General features: G+C 43.1%; 1 protein-coding gene across 1 annotated transcript; it reads right to left on the minus strand.

Annotated features, from left to right (window-relative positions):
• Positions 1-3,868: 3,868 nt before the first annotated feature.
• mn1b (MN1 proto-oncogene, transcriptional regulator b) lies at positions 3,869-18,424 on the minus strand. Its single transcript, XM_088376772.1, has 2 exons — positions 14,049-18,424; positions 3,869-5,235 (listed from the first exon to the last, which is right to left on the minus strand). The coding sequence occupies exons 1-2, from the start codon at positions 17,557-17,559 to the stop codon at positions 4,988-4,990; spliced, it is 3,759 nt and encodes a 1,252-aa protein (XP_088232898.1). The 5' UTR covers positions 17,560-18,424; the 3' UTR covers positions 3,869-4,987.
• Positions 18,425-20,603: the final 2,179 nt, after the last annotated feature.

A 20,603-nucleotide genomic window follows, 5' to 3' on the forward strand; every position in this document is an offset into this window, starting at 1 on the left:
TGAAAGCAAAAAGGCAATGTTTGGAAAATTTCCAACCCCCCGCAAAACCTGAGCCCCTTTTGCCCCTCCACACGACACCCCGTCTAGTTCATAAAAAAGTTCACCATTCCAGTGATGGAGACGTGGGAGACAAATATACTGCACCAAGCCCGATCCCACCCGCCAATCCACAAGCACCCCCAATTTAGCCAAGCCCCTCTTTACAGGACAAAAGCTCTTTAGATGCCGAGTGTATGTGAGGGCTCTGGTGGATACCATAGTGGCTTAAAGACCGTGGAGGCCTCTAAAAGACACTTCTTTTACTCCCAATCTCCTTCCATTTCTCTGTCCTCCTCTTGCGCTCCCCCTCGCTCGCTGTTCTCATCTCAAAAGTTCAACAACGGCTAGAAAGTGTCGAAGGGAGAAAGTGGGTGGGAGGGAGGGAGGGAGGCCGGAGTGTGTGGAGGGTGCTCCTATGTCAACATTGTGGTATTTTCCCAAAGATGCATATCGCCTCTATACAAATAGGGGATTTATTTATAGGAGTACACAGAAAGCTGCATGAGAGGAAAGTGTTTGGCCCAGCTTTCTGGACACGACCCCCACAGCTCCATGGATGGTCTTCATGGCGAGTGAAATTGTTATTCTTTGGATGTGCGTTGGCTGGGAAACACACAAGTTCTCAAGCAACCACACGGTGTCCACCAACCCTCGCCTTCCCACCCTCCACCCTCAGCATGGCTGCCATTGAAGGAAAAGGTCCAGCACCATACATCTTGACCGGAGCCAATACCCCGAGGACTCTTTGTCACTATGTCCTGCACGTCTGAGGCTAATCAGCAGGCATGTTCACAAAAAACAGGGCACCATTTCTCCCACGACACAGCAGACTTCACCGTTGAGAATCTGAGGTAGACTACAGCAAAACAAGTTTGTCATCATCTCAAACTGAGGTTGGGTGTTTCACGTGCAAGCTGCTGCACATACAACAAAACAACCTGGATTTCATCAAGCGTGTAGTCGAAACCTGTGAGCACATGCCCATCCTTCCAGGAAAGAGGTTGGTCAAACCAGACAGACAGGTAGTGCGTCACTTGAAGGACACTCTTGGCTTCAACAGAGAGTTGACTGTTCAATCATATGTAGCTCCTTTTGTTTGGACAAGATGTACTTTAAACAAACAAAAAAGTATACAGGATGGACAAAAGCGGCAGCATGTCTGGTCATTTCTTTCGTCAGAAACTTTTGAAGCTTCCACAATTGTGGGAAGACTTTTGACAAAATGTTAGCATGTATCTGGGGGATTTTGTACATTCATCTAGATGAATATTTCAGAGAATAAGAATAAAATTGGAGGTCACTGATGTTAGATCAAGAATAAGGCTTTTGTTCATCCCAAAACTGTGTGACTGGGTTGAAATGGAGCAGAAATGGCCTTCCCTAAACTATTCTTATTTTTACAACTGTTCCACAAAGTTGAAAATTCAAAAAAATATGATACTACAATTAAAAACTAATATTCTGAAAAAATGAAAGGGTCTAGTCCAACAATGACTCAATTAATGAACAGTCAAAATGCATTTGTCCCCTGTCTATAATAAATTGCAGCATAAAATTCCAAAAGAAGGAATTATCTTAAATCTTGTTCATGGACTGTGAAATTAAGTCAAAATTACACATCTATCTGCCAAAAACACAACCGAACATGGAATTTCAGAAAAACCCTAAGTCAAAAATGGCAAGACGCTTTGCGGTGCAACTACTTTCCACCATGTCAGCCATCCCGAGTCATGATCAATATTCAACAACTGTAATCTTGTGTTATGCTATTTGTCTGTACATTATATTTTATATCATCTTCCTCTTGAAAACTCACATTCCCTCTGCTCTACCCATAATTTGAATTGTATTTTCTCTCCATTTTCACTAACTCAACTTTGTGATCCTTTATCACTGCTCCACTTCCTGCTCCTTTGTTTGACTAATGGGCTGCACCGGAAAAAAAAATTCCCCACCATCTTATCTTTATACCAAAAAAAAAAAATCTGTTTTGCCATTTGGGTGGAACACATAGTATGTAACATCTAATTGCATACAAAAATGTGCACAGTCAAAACCATAACATGTCACATTTTTAAAAAACTATTTCATTGATTCAGATATCAAAACATTTTCTTCCCCCATTTTGCCTCCCAGGTGACACCCTCACACTCTCTTTTCGGCTGCTGTTTGCCAACACTGAGGCTCTCTGGGCATCCCATTAACAACACGCTTTTGCAATTCTACACAGCAGGCGCCTGCTACAGCGTCAAACGCAGCCAAATAACAGAGGCCTGCGGGAACTGCGGTTACTCTGCGTGTTTGTGAAAGCGAGACAGCAGCGACGCAGGCTGATCATAAGTGCTGCTAGGTAGCGTTGACGTCTCCACCTTAGAGATGCTACATGGGGGTTATTGATTGGCAGTAAGCATTCATGCAGATAGCAAATAGTCAAGATAGCTGGGGGAAGTAAGTTTGTGTACTTCCATTTTAGAAAAAAAAAAAAAAGCTATTTAAATATTGGATGTAAAGATTACCCAAAGCATTAGATACATGTGCAGTCAACAGAGAGGAAATATTTGCTACACAAAAGATTGTTCTAGCGTTTGACTTTAATTTTTATCATCATGGCTGCAAATTGCAGCAATGTATAGAACTGAGCGGCATCATTCTGTAATGTTGTAACTATCTTGGTTAGGGTTAGAGGTTGTAGTGCATAACAGATTAGAATTGAATCCTGAATTGTTTACAGTTTAACAGGGGTTTCTTATGTAACATTTGAATTTGCACATTAAGTCTGAACACAGAAGCAGGCTGTAAACATGATCAAACAGAGAAAAAAAGTGACAAAAGATGCAATTTCTCACCTCTCCTTCTGTGCTTGGCTGCCATACTGTGGTCCCTTCTCAAGGTTTCTCATTTTTCCCCTGGTAGGTTTTTTTTTTAGTTTTTCCTTGCCCTTTTGGGAGCTTAAGATCAGGGGATGCTTTGAGAGTAATTGTCAATTAGTTTGTCTATGTGAAGCCCTTTGAGACTGTTTGTGATTTAGGGCTATACAAATAAACTTGACTTGACTTGACTTGACTTGACATACCAGAAATGGGACAGATCATCATTCCGTGTACCGTTTGTAAAAATGAAGCATATCTGGAAAAGAACTACAGACTCCAATGTAACTTTTAAATGTTTCGATTAAATTATAAAACTAAGAAACAGCCTCCAGCACAGGTAGGGAACCCTGTTCCTCCGAGAGCAACATCCTTTCCATGTCTCTGTGCTGCAACACACCTGATTCAACTGATCAGCTCATTAGCAAACCTGAAACTATCCTACTGGAGAATAAGTCAACTCCACAAAGGACCCCCGGCTCTCCTGAAGCTACTTAAAATACCAATTTGAATATTTTTGGTCGCTAATTATGGAATCTAGGAGTCTATTTCTCTGATGGCAATTGTCTTTTTTTGGTTTCCTTTTTTAAATTTCAAATTATAAGAAGTTGCATGAACTGAGCAGGACTGTCATTAAAGATGTGAGGATGAAATGAGATGAGCGTTGTGAACGAGTGTGCACAGAATTAATCATCTTAGAGTCTTAATCCATTAAGAAGATACACATTGCACAGCATCGCTTATTTGCCACTTCTCATTTCTATATTTTAGCAGAACCTGCATGCTGTCACTTGGTGTGCTTCAGTTCACAACTTCCTTGTCATAGCTGTCATTTAGGATGTACTGCAGACATTTTGCATTGGATCATGATGCTCAAGGTAAACATAGGATACGTGAAAGTAACATTTTTATCCACTGTACTGCATGCTGTTTTTCTGAAGGAAAAAAAAAACACAAATGGATAAAGTTCCACCTTTAACGTCATATTTATTGTTATTTAGTTACTCAATAAAACATATACAGATATATACAATATGCAGGAAAACAGACGACTGCACTTTACTTATCTTTTAAAAAGTAAACAAAAAAATCAGTTCATAAATTGCTGTCACAGTCCTCCATCTATTGTTTCAGAAATTCAAACAGAAGCTTTAAAGATTACAAGATTGCCCAACACACAGCATTTTTTTTTTTAAATCTTATTATACATGTGCAATACCAATAGCCATTTTTTTCAATTCCCTTATTAAAACAATGCAAATGCCTCCATTTCAGTTCCCATTGGCTGAATTGTATACAAGGTTGAGCTCATGAATATGAGAGAAGAAGTTTCTTACAACATAAATGAACAGCAGCAATGATAGCGGTACAAAGTTGCTTGGACATGGAGGCAAAACACAACAAATCCCCCCCTCAAAAAAAAACATACATTCATGCATATTCATCCATCTTCAGTTATGCTTCTGTATAAATTCCACTTCTGGACAAAAATAATCAAGATAGGACCGTCTGATGAAAGTTTTTGGGCAACAGTTGCTTACAACGGGTTCATATATATTTACATTAGAGCTCTACGCGTAAGTGAGTGAGCAGAAAGGCCATATCTACTAACATCATAAAAAAACCCTCAGCCTGCCAATTACATCACGTGTCAACACCGCTACACAATTACAGCCAGTGGCAACTGAATATATCTGCTTTTGCTATGTCATAATCATTGACAAGTTTATAGTTTTCTTTAAAACAAAACAACCCCCCCCCCTCCCCCACAGAAAAAAAAGGCCAAGAAAAAAATATACATGTCGGATTGAGGTTTTCCAGATGGGGCGTCGATGAGTCGAGCCCACGCTGTGATGTCCAGCGGTGTCTAAGTGAGTGACTGCATGTTTGACAATAAAATGATATTTGTATGCATGTCTGCTTATGTGTGCGTGTATGTTTTTGCATTTGTATGTGAAAGTCATTCTCTCCCTGAACAGGCAAGTGATGCCTGCACTTTCCACATTTGATCCTCATCATTCATTGTCATTTGTCTCTGATCTTAGTTTGTCCTCTTCCTTTGTGGTGGGACAGCTTTTTATTCAAGTCAGTGCTGCCACAAATGTCCCAAATCGGTTGGAAATATCAGAGTGGAGAGAGCGCCAAGAAGAAACGGGCCCTCCTCTGCCCTTACTGTCCCCCAGCTCATCTGTGCAGTGGACAGACAGGCACTGAAGGTGGTTCCCTCCTCCTCCTCCTCCTCCTCCTCCTCCTCCCCCTCCCCCGCCGCCGCCTCCTCCACTGGCCCCTGGGGTCCCGACTCCAGCTTTACTCTGGGACAGCTCAGATTCTGCAGACGAGCAGAGAAAGGAAAAGGTTAATTACAAATGTGCAAAATGAGCTACATTTAGCAACTGACGGACGAACCATTTAAATACAATTTTAATTAAACCGGTGTCATTTACACATCCCACTCGAAATCTGCACTGCGATATTAATTTAACCGTGTTCCGCCACCTTGTTAATGTAAACACTCTTTCTCCCGTCTGACACACAAAATGGAACACACCTACATTTGCTCTGACGTGCAAATCTGCGCTTATCCCTGATCCTGGGGTCAAAGGGCGCTGACAAACCTGGCCTTTAACCCTGCTTGACCCAATTTATTGGTATAATGACCGTGCCGCCGTATCGACCTCATGTCACAGACATGTGGAGGCTCATAGTAAACGGCTGCGTCAAGCTTACCGGAAAATCCATACACAGGTTGATTATACATCATATTAAAAAATCTGCTGTGCCAGAGAGTTAATGCTGACGCCTGCGGTGCACGCTGCACATATGGAGAAAAATCACTCGGAGTCGTGTAATGAAAAACTTAGTCAAGGGGAAGATTGACGAGGACAGGAAGTGCTTTCTAAACGATATATCATCTGCCAATATGCTGTTGACTATGGGGCAGGGAGGAAGAAAAGCTCCGAGGGAGGAGGGACACATCGCAACTTGGACCGAGGTAATGGAGGGACTACGTGCTTTGGATTTTTCCTTTGAGCCAAAAGCACAGAGGAAGTGTGTGAAGACATCCAGTCTGATTACTCTCCCATCTCCTTTGCACAAACACACGCACAAGTATGCACGCACGCACACACACACGCTAACCTCTGCTTCAGCACCATGTGGATGGTTGAAACAGATCAGTGTTGTGCAAAAAGACGACACTCGGGGACAAGTCGAGTGTTAGAAGCAGTGAGAACGCAGGCAGCCCTGACAAGCAGAGTAATATGCGTCACACGGGCCGAGATAGCCCACAAGCTGCACCCCACCAACACGACAGTGCAGTTCAGCTCATCGCGCACACTTTGGAAGACGAAAGCTTAATCTGTCTTCACTTCTACTGTGGGATAGTCAGTCATAATGATACTGGCTGTAAAAAAAGTAGTATCACAGCAGTGGGACACAGCGTGACTAATAAATTCAACACCAAGAGGAAAGGGACAGCGTACACAAAGGAAAACGATGATTATTCTGGTCTTTGTTTTTTTTCCTTTTCATTCTGAGGTGATAAGATTTTAAAAACAGTAGTGTATGCATTTTAAGTAAAATACAACAATAACTACTTTAGTAGCAACTTATTTTGGTATTCTTCAGCCAATGTAAAGAGAACCTCTTGGTGGGTAGGGGCTTTTGTTTACTATCGTCATGCTCCACATCCTTCCAGAATGGTAGCCTGACCATGCAGCAAGGACGACCGAGGGAGGCGGGCACACAGGCTTGCCCCCCAGCCTGTCTGGACTGTGACCACTGGAATGGAAAAGTGGAGGATTTGGTAAAAGGTCAGGCAGCCAAGCCTCCTGTTGTTTCATTTGACTCTGCAAGGATTTTGTAAAGATTCTCTCTCCCAAGGTAGCAAGATGTTAAGAGGGTGGACGCGGTGAGGGAGAAATGCGGATTGAGAGCGGCGTCAGAGGTGCGACTGACGAGACCTAACATTTGCCAGAGGGTCCGGTTATACACCTCAGCATGCCAAAGAACCCACCCCCCTCGCCCCCACGCATATTGCCTCCCTCCACCCACTCTCACTCCCTCGTCTCAGCGCCCTCCAGCAGCCGCCGGCAGCTCATGCTAGCTGGGCACAGCGGGGTCCGCACCGGCCTGAATAGGCAGCCAAGCGTTCCCCTGGCTCACTGCTGACACACAGCAAACTGACAACACGTTCGGCCAAACGCACAACAACACGCCAACCGCTGCCGCTGCTGCCATACCCACGTCAGCCTTTAGCTGCTGTTCCACATACACACGTGCATACACACACGCACATTAAAATTCATATTTCACCTTAAAAAAACAAGACAAATACAATTCCCAGCGAGCCTGAACCAGGGTAAGATGTATGGAAAATTGATTTATGAATGGACAGCACACACACACAAATATTATGTGACATTTTTAAACGGTGATAAAAGTAGCGGGATTTTTCATAGAGGAAAAACAAAACGCCACACTTAAACTGAAAGCATTACCCATGGCAGTGTACTTGTTCAAAACGGGAAACGCTGGTGTGAAATTCTACGTTACACAAGTCCAATTCCCAAATCACTGTGACATTTTGCACATACGAAAATCTAACCTTCCAATAAAATCTAAGTTGTTATGGCTGCTCACCGACTAACCTACACAGATTTCATTTTCACGGCAATATCAAGAATAGCCTATTAATCCGCGGGGAACGACAGTTCAGCATCAAGGAGCAATGAGAAAAGGAGAATGTTAAGCCTGAGGAGGGAAACACACCTAAATTGTCTTTAAACTCATCCCAGGGAGACAAGTTTACCATTGCAGTGCGCTAAACAATAACCAAATTCAACGTGATTTATTTTTATCGCTTTCACTTCAAGTGTGACAGTTATTTAGTGCCTTGTGAGGATGATCTCTCTCTGTCTCTCTCCTTCTCTGTCTCACACACGCACGCACACCCACACACACATATTAGGGTGTGTGTACATGACATGAGTGTGTCTGGGATCCGACGGCCTGACGCAGCTTTCCATGTCACTACACAATCGGAGCAGACAATAATTCTCCCCTTGTTTTTGCGCTGAATGTTTGCTTACATTTAAAAATAACTTGCAGCAGTCTTTGAAGTTAATATATGTATTATGACTACCAATAAACTAAACAGATGCAATGGATTGTCATTTTGAAATAACAAAAAGATGGCAAGAGGAGACAAAGTGTGCGCAAGAGAGTTAAACATTTTACAAGGCTTTTTTGGGGGGGTACTAGTTCCTCATGGCCGTCAATTTGATTTCCCAGGCTCCAGAATCTCAAGCGGCATGGCTCTGTCCTTTCTATCCTGAGCTCTACTTCCATGACGACACTTCACCTTTGACCTCACGCTCCCGGGGGCGCGACCCTATCTTCTCTGAACGCCATGCGGTCCAATCAGACCGCTCCGCTCGCTGACAAAAACACCCAAAGGCCTCCGCTCCTATGACACTGTGTGACATCAGGTCAGATTCCTTTAGCATAACAACTAGAGCCATGGATGGCCTGGTGTGAGAATTCTGTCTTTGTCAGCACAAAGAATCCGTCACTATCCATAGAAGAAAAAAATCGTGGAAAAAAAAATGCTTTTGCCACTGTCATGTCAGAACCATAGAATCCTACTTTTCACATTCAGTTAAACCTATCCCAAAGTAAGAGTACAAAATGAACATCTCAAAAGGTACCTCAAGCCTTGTGAGACTCCTTTTCAACCCCCAAAACTCAACCCGACTCCCAAACTATGACCTTTGCCTCAGAAGAGGGAGGATCTCCGCAAAGACGAGAAGAGAAGGGGGTGGGCAGCACATTGCTCCAACAAGGGCAGAGAGGTTATTTTGGTTTGAATTTCCTTTCTGTTCTCCGGCCTGCAACTTTAAGCGAGCGGGAAAAAAAGAAAGAAAGAAAGAGAGAAGCCTGTCCAGGCAGGCTTTGCCCTCAGCGTTTGTAACCTTCTCTCATCATCGACACACAAACTCACACACGCACAAATACACACACTCACCTCTTCGGACACAAGAAGCGCTTAGGAAAGCAGACACAAAGCAGAACATGGGAAGTGATTTAGTGGGCCCTTCATAACTCACAAGCATGTCTATGACCTGTCCAGTGTGTCATCCAAGCCGGTGACATATTGATCTACTTCTCTGTCTCTATTTTGTCTCAGCACATTGCGGAAAAGCATTTTTTTCAAAAGTTTTCACACCCCCCCCCCCAGATAATAAAACCCTACTATCTAAAGATAGCAACAGGCCCAAATATTTAAAAAGTGACGCAGAAATCTAACATATGATGCAAGAATGCAACGCATGTTTTATTTTCTATCATCACGAATGTAAAATAACACTTCACTTTCCCTAGAAAGAGCGAGATGCTTTTTATCTCCGCCGCTATCTCTCGTTTCTCTTTCTCTCAATCAGCTTTCACTTTTGTCTCCGAGGAGCAAAAGCTCAGGTGTCATAAGTCATTTTGTCAATTCCTCAATACAAATTAAAGATGCCTGACAACAAGCTGTATGGCAAATGACATAACTACTGTCAGTGTGACAACACTGACACCTCAAGAGAGATGACAACACAGACACACCTTTTTACAAGCAGACATATAAACCCAACACCTATCTGTGGTTTTGTACTAAATTGCTTCTTTTTCCGTTTTTTTTTTTTTACTGCCAGAGTTGTCTGGCGAGCAGTCAACGAGTCGCATTTGGATAGGTGTCACGTACATTGGCAATCACTGATATTTAACTTTTTAATTTTTGCAACTCATCCCACTCACTGATCTCAACATTTATCACACTCTGAAACTTATTTTGCTCATCCAAAACACCTTTCCTCTGGAAAAAAAAAAACATGCTGGATAAGCTGCTGCTTTTTTTTTTTTTTTTTTTTTTAACCCAACAAGCAAATACCCTGACGCCTCGCTTCAACTTTTAATGGGCTGTCTTCAAGTGTGACGGGCTCAGTGGAATAGAAAAAAACAGGTGCATAGTATATAAAGTGAAACACTGTTCAAAACACTTCATAGGTGGCATATGCATTTTTCCAAATCATGCACTATATATAAATCAGGAAACTCCTTTTTTGGGTGGGGCGATGTAGTAAAATGTATTAGAATAATGTTAACACATTCCACCAGGTTAAAGAAGAAGAGAGCTGCTGGGTCGATGGGGTGGAGTTGTAAGTCTGACACAGTCTAAATAAATCAAACTTTATGTCTGCAGCTGACACATCTACACGATCAAGTTGCACTATCTGCAAACCCGTATACGCACACACAGGCACGCACACGAGCCCAACGCACAATACTCGCGTGCAAACTCAAAAAAAAAAAAAAAAAAAAAAAGATCTTGCATACCTCTCATCTAATAGTCGAGTCTCACGACACAAGTCCAACTAAACTCATCAAACTAACAATTGTTTGCCTTTTTCTTCACAACAGGGCCACAGTTGCTTAAATGTACTTAGTGCTGAAATTCGCGGCAAAAAAACACAAGCAATTCTGCTCCTAATGACCTTGTCAATAACCGGGTCAAATTGCAGGAGTTGTCTGCAGATGAATTATGTCTTTTGGAAACAATACCAGCAAAGCTAATTGCTATGATTATCATAATGATTATCGCTACTCCAGGAGAGAGAAGTGTGCGTGAAGCTTTGCAGCATGTGTTGTTGAAAAAGTCAATATGAAAGACTGTGTAATGACAGGTAAAGCACATAGCACTGCCCCGAGCTGTTTTCCCCCCACATGCAAGCAAGTGCCAATCACGTTATTATTTTTTTTTTTCCTGTTTCAAAACAGGAAATACAAATTACTGGCCCAGTTTGTTGAGGTGATGTTGTACTGAAATGTCAAAAGCAGATAGTCTCATAGGATTGTTGGTGAAATATCAATACAACTTTTTGTGTGTGTGGATTAAAGCAGATTCTAGTGGTATTCTAACATGCAAGATCTTTCTTTGTCAAATCTGTCAAAGTCAGCTTGACAGAGATTTGATCATAATCTGAGCGCTTTAAAAAACTTACTACCCTGAGTGAAGAGCAGAACTGTTCAATAAGGTCAGCTGTGAAGTATTTTAAAATGTGTTGAAGAGGAAAAAAAACGTGAAAAGTGAAACAAGCGAGAAGGAAAAACAAAAATAGCTCGTTCACTTCCTCCATCCCACTTCTGGTTGCTTGTTATCAAAACTGCACACATTACTCAAGTGCTAACATACTGTACGTAGACAGAACTGACATCATGCGAGGAAGACGTTTTGGGGATTTACATTTAATTCTAAATTATGAAAGTAAGCTCAACAGCAACGTACTACGCAAGCGGTCAAAAAAAAAGAGGAGGCAAAATAAAAAAGACCTGCAGAGTGGATCACGAATGCAGCACACATTACTCTTAAACACGGGCAGTGTCAGTCGTGATGCACCAGGGAAAACAACACTTTAAACTTCTGGTTTTTTTTTTAAAAGTAATGTAGGCATAACAAATAGTTTATTAGATGTATTGCTCTTCTTCATAGCTGTAAACAACTACTTGAGAGTGCTGTTTTAAAGAAGTAAAAAAACTCAGAAATTAGAATTAGAGCTGTTAAAGTACTCCTAAACTTAATTTAATGTGAACATAATTTGCTTGTTTAATTCCACAAATTATCATTTAGTATTATATTACAATGAAGGAAACTAAGAAAAATAAGTTCAAACTGCTGGGGGGAATTAAGTATATTTTACTCAAGTAAAAAAAAAAAAAATTATAGTAAAGAAATAAAAAACTATATTTTATAGACACTAATGAGCATAATTCGTTTTTGACAAAGCCAGATTCAGTTAATGGTCGACTTGTTCGCTCAGTACAGGAGAAACTTAAAACCCGACCAACTGGTTGAGGTGGATAGTTTTTGTAGTGACAAAAGCCTGTGGGACGGTAACCTCTTAAGGAACTGCGACACGCGCAGACTTATCTTAAATGATTATGTTATATTGCTCCTTTCAATGTAAGCCCAAGCATCAGATTCAATCTTCAAATCGCCCATTCCCTCCCAAATGTACCGCCAGCATTTTTTTTTTCATCTTTGCTGTCTGAAGCACTCAAATGAAAAACTGTCAGGAGCCGTGATTTGTGCTAACTAGCTATCGATCGCTCCCGAGCTGCATGCCTCTTGTCCGTGCAGGGAGGAAGAAAAGAGGAGAGAGGAGGAGAGGAGAAAGGCTATTCTTCTTCTCCTGATTTGTGTGCGCATGCAACAGGGTGAGGAAGCCAGCCTGACAAATAGCGCTGGGTCTCTCTGTCAAAGGCAAATCCATCAGTATATCAAAAAAAAACAAAAGAATATTATGTATACTATAATATATGCCTTGCATCACACTCTTCTGGCACTGTTATTTTCACGGAGGTTTACATAAATTAGCAAGGCTTGCGCACCTCTTAAGACCACATCAATAAATCAGGGGAATTAAAAGGCTAGAGTCGCTGTTCATTAAGTTGAGTGCTAGACAACTAGTTCCAAGCAAAAACAAATAACAGAAGAGCCGTGTATGATAATCAAGGGCAAATATAATTTTCCTGTTGACTTGAAGCGATATTAGGCCTCTGGTTACAAGTTATTGCGTTAGTGTTACCAGCCGACATCCAGTCTCACATAAACAATGTACTATATACCCCCCGAATCCAGACACAGCTCGCTGTGCGCCCCCACCTCTCTCTACGCCTGCAGTGAACAGAACAAAGAGGCGCTGGAGACACGCTAGATAGTAGCTAATACAATTATATGACTATACATTCCCATTATTATTACAAAAAAATAGCATCCAAAAGCCTGTCAATGGTTACAGTTAATGGCGGTCAATAGCATTTTTAATGTTGTCATATGACAATGACATGTAAATCGTTTGCTTTTAAAGGGAGGGGGAAACACTTACCAAAAATCACATTTTATAAATCATATCATATAACTTTAAAACAATTATATGAGGGACTTCAATGGAAATAATTCTAGCAAATGTCTACGACAAACATGAAGAAATAATTTCATTCTGGGAATTATTGTAAAAACGCTTTTATACAGTATAAACAATTTTTATTAATAGTATATAATATGAACAGTATGTTTATTATAAAAAATATATATTTTGTTATTGGGGTATAGGATAAAGCAGGGTAATATAACTGGTTGTAGCTTAAGTATGTATAAAACCGCATTAAACTTTACCATTATAACCTGAAATAATTTATTGCAAAAATTAATATTTCTTTCCTTTTTGACTAAATTTAAGTGAGTACTGAAATTGTATATTGTGAAACAAAGCTTTGCATGGCTGTATTTCCAATACTCGTTTTACAGAATAAGAAGGAAAGCAAAACGACAATTTGCAGCAGAATAAAAACAATATAATATTTGTAGGTTATTATGGTAATATATTTTTTTGCAACTGGTACTAAACAGCACCGCAATGTTTGATATTAAAATTACAAAAACCTAAATAAAATTAAAATTAGATGATATCTGCGGGGTACATAAACAGCTGAACATTTAAACTAATTAGACTATTAATTCTGGAAATTCTGTCTATCCAATTTAAAGCCAATTTCATTTTAGCAGCTCTGTATTATCCCATTGTAATAACATAAACAAACACGAAACAAGGCAAGGGAAACCCCACTGCGGAGACGCACATCCTCTAAAAGCTATTAATCTTCTCAATGCAGTTGTTCACCCTGAAAACTGAGATAAAGAACCACGGGAAATGTTTACTTTTCTTGAGGTGTTCTTTTCAAGTGTCACTGCAATGATGCAGTCTATAAAAAAAATACACCGTAGGGGGAGAAAGGTAAAAGTCTTTGTGTTGTCAAAAGGCTTTTTAGATTGCTCTCACGTGTTGTTATATATTTTGGCAATTGACACATAAATTGATTATTTTTTCTCTCATCGGGAGTGAGATTTTGAGACTGCTAAAAGATTTAAAATCTACATCGGGTTTTTAAAACTAACCAAATGGTGTCTTGTGCTCAGTCACCACAATGCACATATTTTGCATCATGTGCTGCAGTTCAGATCATTGAAATTATTCAATGGCGTTTACTCATTAAATGCGGGATGCAAGACAAAAATAGTTGAATTGAAAAAAAATGTCTTACCTTCTTTGTTGTTGTTTTGGCTCTTGTTTTTTTCCCAGAGTCCCATGGACTTGTCATCTTCGGACCCGTCCATCATGGCCTTGTCACTGGGCACGTACCAGGTGGCGTGCTGCTCTGCCATTAGTGTGTCAAGGTCAATAGTGCCCATTGAACCCTTCCCAGCATCGGGGCTGCAGCTTGCCAGCTCGTTGTCTCCGTTGTGAGAGGGACAATCGCCGTTCTTTTTGCCGTTTTTCATGGCCAGGGGCTGGTCTTCCGAGATGCTGAACTGCTGCCTTTGCAGCTGGATCTGGGCCTGCAGGATCTCCAGAGGGTGGATTTCATCCTGGCCAGAGGTGCTGGATGGGGTGCGTACCTGCTCCACCCCTGGCGTACCGGGATGGCTCACCCCACTTCCGCCCGTGGCTCCACCAGCACTCAGTCCATAGCTGTCCGCTGTCGAGGTAGTATGATTGGTGATGCCTATGCCTAAGGTCTTCTGTCCATTTATTTGCATTTTAGGCGAGCCCCCGATCATCGGGCTGCGATGGGACTTATTGACCGAGGAGCCTGCCGCATCTGAGCTAGAGGACACCTCTTCCTCATTGCCAAAGTGGGCGCTGACATCATCAGGAAAGTCCACACGGGGCGAGCTGCTGTCAGACTTGGCGACACTTTGAATGCCACTGTCCAGAGAAGACATCAGGTCGGCCTGGTCCCCCAACATTAGGTCACCTCCTTTCCCCCAAGAGGGTGAATGCAGGTGTTTCTCATGAGGCGTGCCCCCACCCCTCTCCCCAACACCAGCTGCAGGGGTTTGCTGGCCTGGACTCACAACAGGGTTTCCATTTTCAGAGGAAAAAAAAATTCCAGGGCTCACATGTCCACTGTCTCTTTTTCTCCTCCCTCTCCCTCTCCCACTCCCTGTTGTCGCCTTCCCCTCACTGCACGGGGTAGCGTCCATGTTGTAATTTGGGGAGAGGGCACTGGCTTCCCCCTGCACCGTCTGGTTTTGACTTGCAGGCTTAGAGTTGCTATTCCCAGTGCCAGGCAGCTGGTTGTTCTGAGAAGTGCCGCTCTGAAAATATTCAGGCGCAGCACTGCCAGTCCCGTTAGATGTGCTGCTATTAATGTCCTGCTCTGTCTGACTCAGTTTTCGCTTGCCCTCATTTTGGTTTTTCTTGTTGAATGTTACGTTGAGGTTGGGAGCCCCTAGGCTTGCGATCATGTTCTGGCATGCCGTCGAAAGGGCCGCCAGGCAGCTCTGGCCAAAGACACTGTCTTTAGCGCTGGTTTTGTTGAAATTCCCAAGGGACAGAGCACCAAGCTTGCTAACAGACGACCGCTGGCCTGAGGGGAACTCAGACTGAGGAGGGTAGCTCCCCGGTGAGGTGTTCACCCCCTGGGGGACGTTGTGAGCTGGCCCCTGACGATTTGCCCCTCCATAAGGGAACGGTGGTTGCGCTCCCATTGGAGGTGCAGGGAATTCAGGTGGTCGCCTCTCTGCTGGTGGTGCATTCGGATGTCCTGTTCCTCCTCCTGCTCCCGGAGACTGCATTTGGGAGAGGTTGCCCATGTTGCCGCTGAACTGCGAGTGCAAGCCCGGAGAATGGAGAGCCTGCACATGTCCATCTCCGGGTATTCTCATGGGTTCCTGCATGGCCATACCTGGCCTAAACATCATGCCAGGCCCATTCTGCTGGAGACCCATGTCATGGGGCCCTGAGTCATTGCCTGCTCCTCCCATACGCCGTGACATCATCTCTCCAGGAGGGTGGGACCCCTGAAACCAGGAGTTCTCTTGGTTTACGTGCGGATTTTGCCCATCAACAGTGGCCATTCGACCTCCATTTTCCCTGTCAAAGTTGGGCTGAGGCATGCCCCCCACCGGGCCTCCATGACCCAGTGGGCCAGGTGGCACGTCACCGTGGTGACCGAGTTGCTGCAGACTGGGCTGCCTCATTCTCTGCTGCTGGTTGCGGGAAGCCATCTGTTTGATCATCATGGCTGCATTCTGTCGCTGCTGTAAAGACTGCTGCTCAGGCCCCGTGTGTTGCAGCGGACCCGGTGGGAAGCCTTCATTCACAGGTGGGGTGAACTCACCTGGCAGCCCTGGGTAGGAAGAGGGAGAGAGGTGATTTTCCATGCCACCGCACCATCCTTCACCCCCATGCGCGTTTGGAAAGTCAAATCTAGGTCTTTTTGCCATGTTGATATAAGGAGCGTCAAAGTGTTGTAGTCTCTGATTTGGGGGCTGTTGGGAGGGAAGGGGAGCTTGCTGTTGCATATTAAACATGGGGTCCCCATAGGGATGCAGACCTCTATTTTCCAGTCTGTGAATGGGATATTCAAACTGATTGTGTTGGCCACTCATCATGACCCCTCCGTCCAGAATGTTCGGGTTACCGGTGCCAGACTCGGCCTGAGGGGGTCGGGGGAGGCCAGGGGGACAGGAGTTCTGTCTAGCTATCAAGCCAGCCTGTTGTTGCTGTTGCATGAGAGGATGTCTCGCATTGACCCCCGGGTCCATTCCCACGGGCACCTTCCGGCCATTTCCAAATCGCTCAAAAAAGATTCCATGTTGAGGCTGCTGGGGAGGTGGAGGTTGATGTCCCTTGGAGATCCCCTGCATGCCCGGCGCCCGAGGGATGCCAGGGTTTCCTGGAAAATTCCCACCGGGTACTGGCCTTCCGGGGCCGAAATGGGGCAACTGCGACTCTGACTCAGTCGGTGAAAATACAGGTACGTCAAAATGTCCAGACGGGGGATCACTGGGAAAGTTATAATCTAATCCCTCCACAGCTCCCTGGTTGGGCATCCGTCTGTTCTCAAGGCTGTGAGAATCGGAAGAGGATGAGGAGGATGAAGGCAGACCGTGGAAAGAGGCTGCCCTGTTAGGTGACTGGTCTAGGGGAAGGCAGGGAGCAGGAACAGCATGGCTGCCACTGGGAGGACCGTGATGTTGGAAATCAGGCATGTTACCAGGCCGCTGCTGCTGCTGTTGCTGCTGTGGGAAGCCATCCCCTGCCTGTCCCTCAGCAAGAGGATCAAATCCCTCTCCAAAGCCCTGCTGCGGTCCCATGGCATTGTTATTGTAGCCCATTAGCCTGGCACCATGCAGGCACGATGACCCTGGCTCCGGGCCTCCAAAATTCCCACTGAAGTGAGGGTGATGTTGGTGGGGGTGAGGTTGATGGCCGTGAGGATGTCCTTGATGAGGTTGCTGGTTGTTAAAAAATCCATGCATGGGTCCTTGCTGCTGCTGAAGTCCACCGCTCGCATGCATGTCGGAGTGACTCCGGGAGTGAAAACCTCCATACTGTTCTCCGTTCATGTTCATGTTAAGTCCCAGCATCTGCGGGTCACTCATGGGGCCCATGCTGGGCTCCACAGCTCCAGGTGGACCTCCAGTGTGAAAACTGGTGCTTTTATAATGGGAGCCCATGTTCAGTCTCGGTTGGTTTTTCTGTCTCTCTGACTGGCCGGGGTTTCTGTTATTATTCTGAGAACCAAACTTTTCCAGCCCAAACATAATACTCTAACATTAATCCCACATGATCGTGAGATTGCAATTTATTGGGCAGACTGTTAAGCAGTCTGTTCCCAACAGCAATGCAAACTACAATTCAGTGAGCTTTAAAAGCCTGAACTAATCAAAAAAGTTCTATTTTTACTTCTTTAAAAATGCATTTATAATAATTGTATTTACCTCGCCGCCCGGCTCGCTAATGATACACCAAAGTTTCGTGCGCGTATTTGTACGGCGTAGTGATGGCACAAAGACATGTCTGTACCAAATTGAGAGAAGCGCACACACAAAATAATAATGAGTAAATTTGAGAAATTAAAATTTCTGCCCTATTATTCCTTAATCCAATCAGGTGTTAAAGTACCCACAGCTCCTTTTGTATAAAGTCCCATAATGGCATAGTTAAAAAAGTCCCATTTCGGCCGTATTGTTAAAACTGTCTTTGTAGCTTCAATTTAAAAAAATAAAAAATATATATTGTCCATTAGAATGTCACTAATTGTAGTGCAGGCGCAAAGAAAGTCGTCCGGCTTGCTGTAAAGTGCACTAACTCCTGCCAAAGCACCGGAGCGACGTGTTCCCGGTTCCGGTTCTGGTCCCGGGGCTGCGAGACGTGCACTACCCGCACTCCACAAGCACGGTGCGGTGTGACAGCATCCTCGACTCCTCCGGTGGAGGTTCGCTCTGCGATAAAGCGATGGTGCACCTTTTGGCTCCTTGCTCCTCTTCAAAACATGCGCGACCCTCCGATACTGATGAAGTGCGCGCGCGCTGGAAGCACATTGACTGGAACACACACACTCGGCTTAGCCGCTTTTGGCTGTGTGCGGGATCAACGCGTCCGCAAGAGCCAGCAACAAGTTTTGCATTTCCAGCAGCACTTGCATGCATGACACCCCAGCCAATCAGAAGACCTGAAGACGGCTTGGGGGCGGTACAAACGCTTTTAAGGTGGTCTTCCACAGCAGATGACGTTTGTAAACCTATGTGTAAATCAGTATTCGCAATGACTTTCACAAATTGTCTTTGTCTGAGCATATCAAATTGCTATTTATTGCCACAATTTGATTTATCTTTTAATGTGACACCATAAAATATATAGGACATTCAAAAGAGGGGTCTGAGTGAAATGCAGTGGTACAATTTGAGGAGAAAATGGCTTATGCATAAATCAAAATTATCTTCTATTTCTTCAATCTTTTGGAAAAATACGGGACTCTTTAGTAGAAACATTACACTTGTGTGTATCTTTTTATACTTACTCATGACAACTGTCTTTAAAAAGACCATAAAACAAAAGTCTTTATACTCACGGGCAGGGGGAAAACTTGAAAAAAATATATATTTTAAAAAAACGCAACAAAATCAGCTCTGATTGATTGATCCTGGTCGCATTATGATTCTATTGTGATTAAGTAACATGATTTTGATAGCGTACCACAAAAAAAAAGCTAAGTGTAAACCAGACGTCATTATAAAATATGGTCCTTTCCCACGAGACCAATCAGAATCGCACCTGCCATTGACCCGAAGGAGAACAAATCATCCCTCAAATATGTTGTGCTTCTCTCTGTGTATTGTATTTTAATTTGAATGTAAAATGATGAATACTTTTTAAATTACTTATGACAATTAGTTGCATACCTCAAATGAGATAACCACGAGACATGTTTGATGCATTTTTGATTGATAAAAAGGAGAGAATAATTTGTAACTACAGTATTCTGAAATGTAGAAATTTCCTTGCCAGTTTTTTTTAAGCAATGGTTTAGCAAAATTAGTTGTCTTCATAGTCGTTCTCTTGTGCCTTTTGATAATGTATTCAGGAAAAAAAAATATGGTGGGGGGGACATGTACAATAGTTTTATGTTGAATTTTAGTAGATTATATTATTTTCAGAAGGACTGTTTGATCTGATGACGAGACTATTTTTTAAAAAATGTTCTAGAAACGATTTACAAAATGAATCTGTTTTGTGCAACCATTTTAAAATATCCACACGTTTACTGAAGGCTATGGAACAACTTCTATACAAAAGAATGATTTTATTTACCAACATGTGTATTGTGTTTTGTGAAATGAAAACACCATAATAAGGTTATTTATTTCCACCTTTGTGGACAGTGAGATTTCAGACACTTCTGCGTTTAGAGGGAAACTAGAAGAGATTTTACCAAACAAACACAGTGCCACCCAGTGGTTATTTTTAGAGCTTGCATGAGCACATGCGCCCTTGCCTGGTGATGAGTTTAAAAACTATGTAATCTTGGAATAGCTTTCTGTTGTGAGAGGAGGAATTCTGCAGTGTTTCATTATTAATGAAATAATTATTTGTTGAAAGAAAGAGGTTGAACTGTTTTTTTTTTCTTTTTTGGGGGGTTAATTAAATACTGGGTAAATTGTAATGAAGCATAAAGTATCCATCAATTCATCATCCAAACTGTTTCTGCCCAGCGTGGCGGTAGGCAGGGTGCACCCTGAACTGGTCGCCAGCCAATCACAGGGCACACATAGACAACCATTCACACTCACAATCACACTTTTGGACAATTTGGAGTGGTCAATCAGCCATGCATGTTTTTGGAATGTGGGAGGAAACCGGAACCATCTATCTAGTTTTTCATATTCCTTGATCGTGTATAACATATTGCTCAGAAATGCTTGAGTACAACAGTGAAGTCAGTCACATGGGCATGTTTAAGGGGAAGAAGTTGAGTGGGCGAGATGTCATAGCTTACCATAGACAGGTGAAGAAAGCAAGGTTGGCTCGGATGGTTTTCTGTGTGTGTGTATATTTGGATTTTTGGAGGGGAAGAGAAGATGCATGGCATAACTTTCTGCTGAGGGACAGAAAATGAGAGCCAAAAGACAGGGACTTTGTTTTTAAGGGGATCTGGGTCCAAGTGTCTGCCTTTTCTAGGAAGAAGAGGCGCTGTGTTGACGAGAAGAAGCTTTTTTTTTGTCACAGGGCCACTGGAGAACTGCCTCGATATCTAAAGCCAAGCCGCCACGGCTGCAGAGCCCCCTTAGAAAAATCACATTTCATG

The sequence above is a fragment of the Syngnathus floridae genome, chromosome 5 (assembly GCF_059516105.1).
Source record: "Syngnathus floridae isolate MCC-2025c chromosome 5, RoL_Sflo_1.0, whole genome shotgun sequence".
Taxonomy (NCBI): domain Eukaryota; kingdom Metazoa; phylum Chordata; class Actinopteri; order Syngnathiformes; family Syngnathidae; genus Syngnathus; species Syngnathus floridae.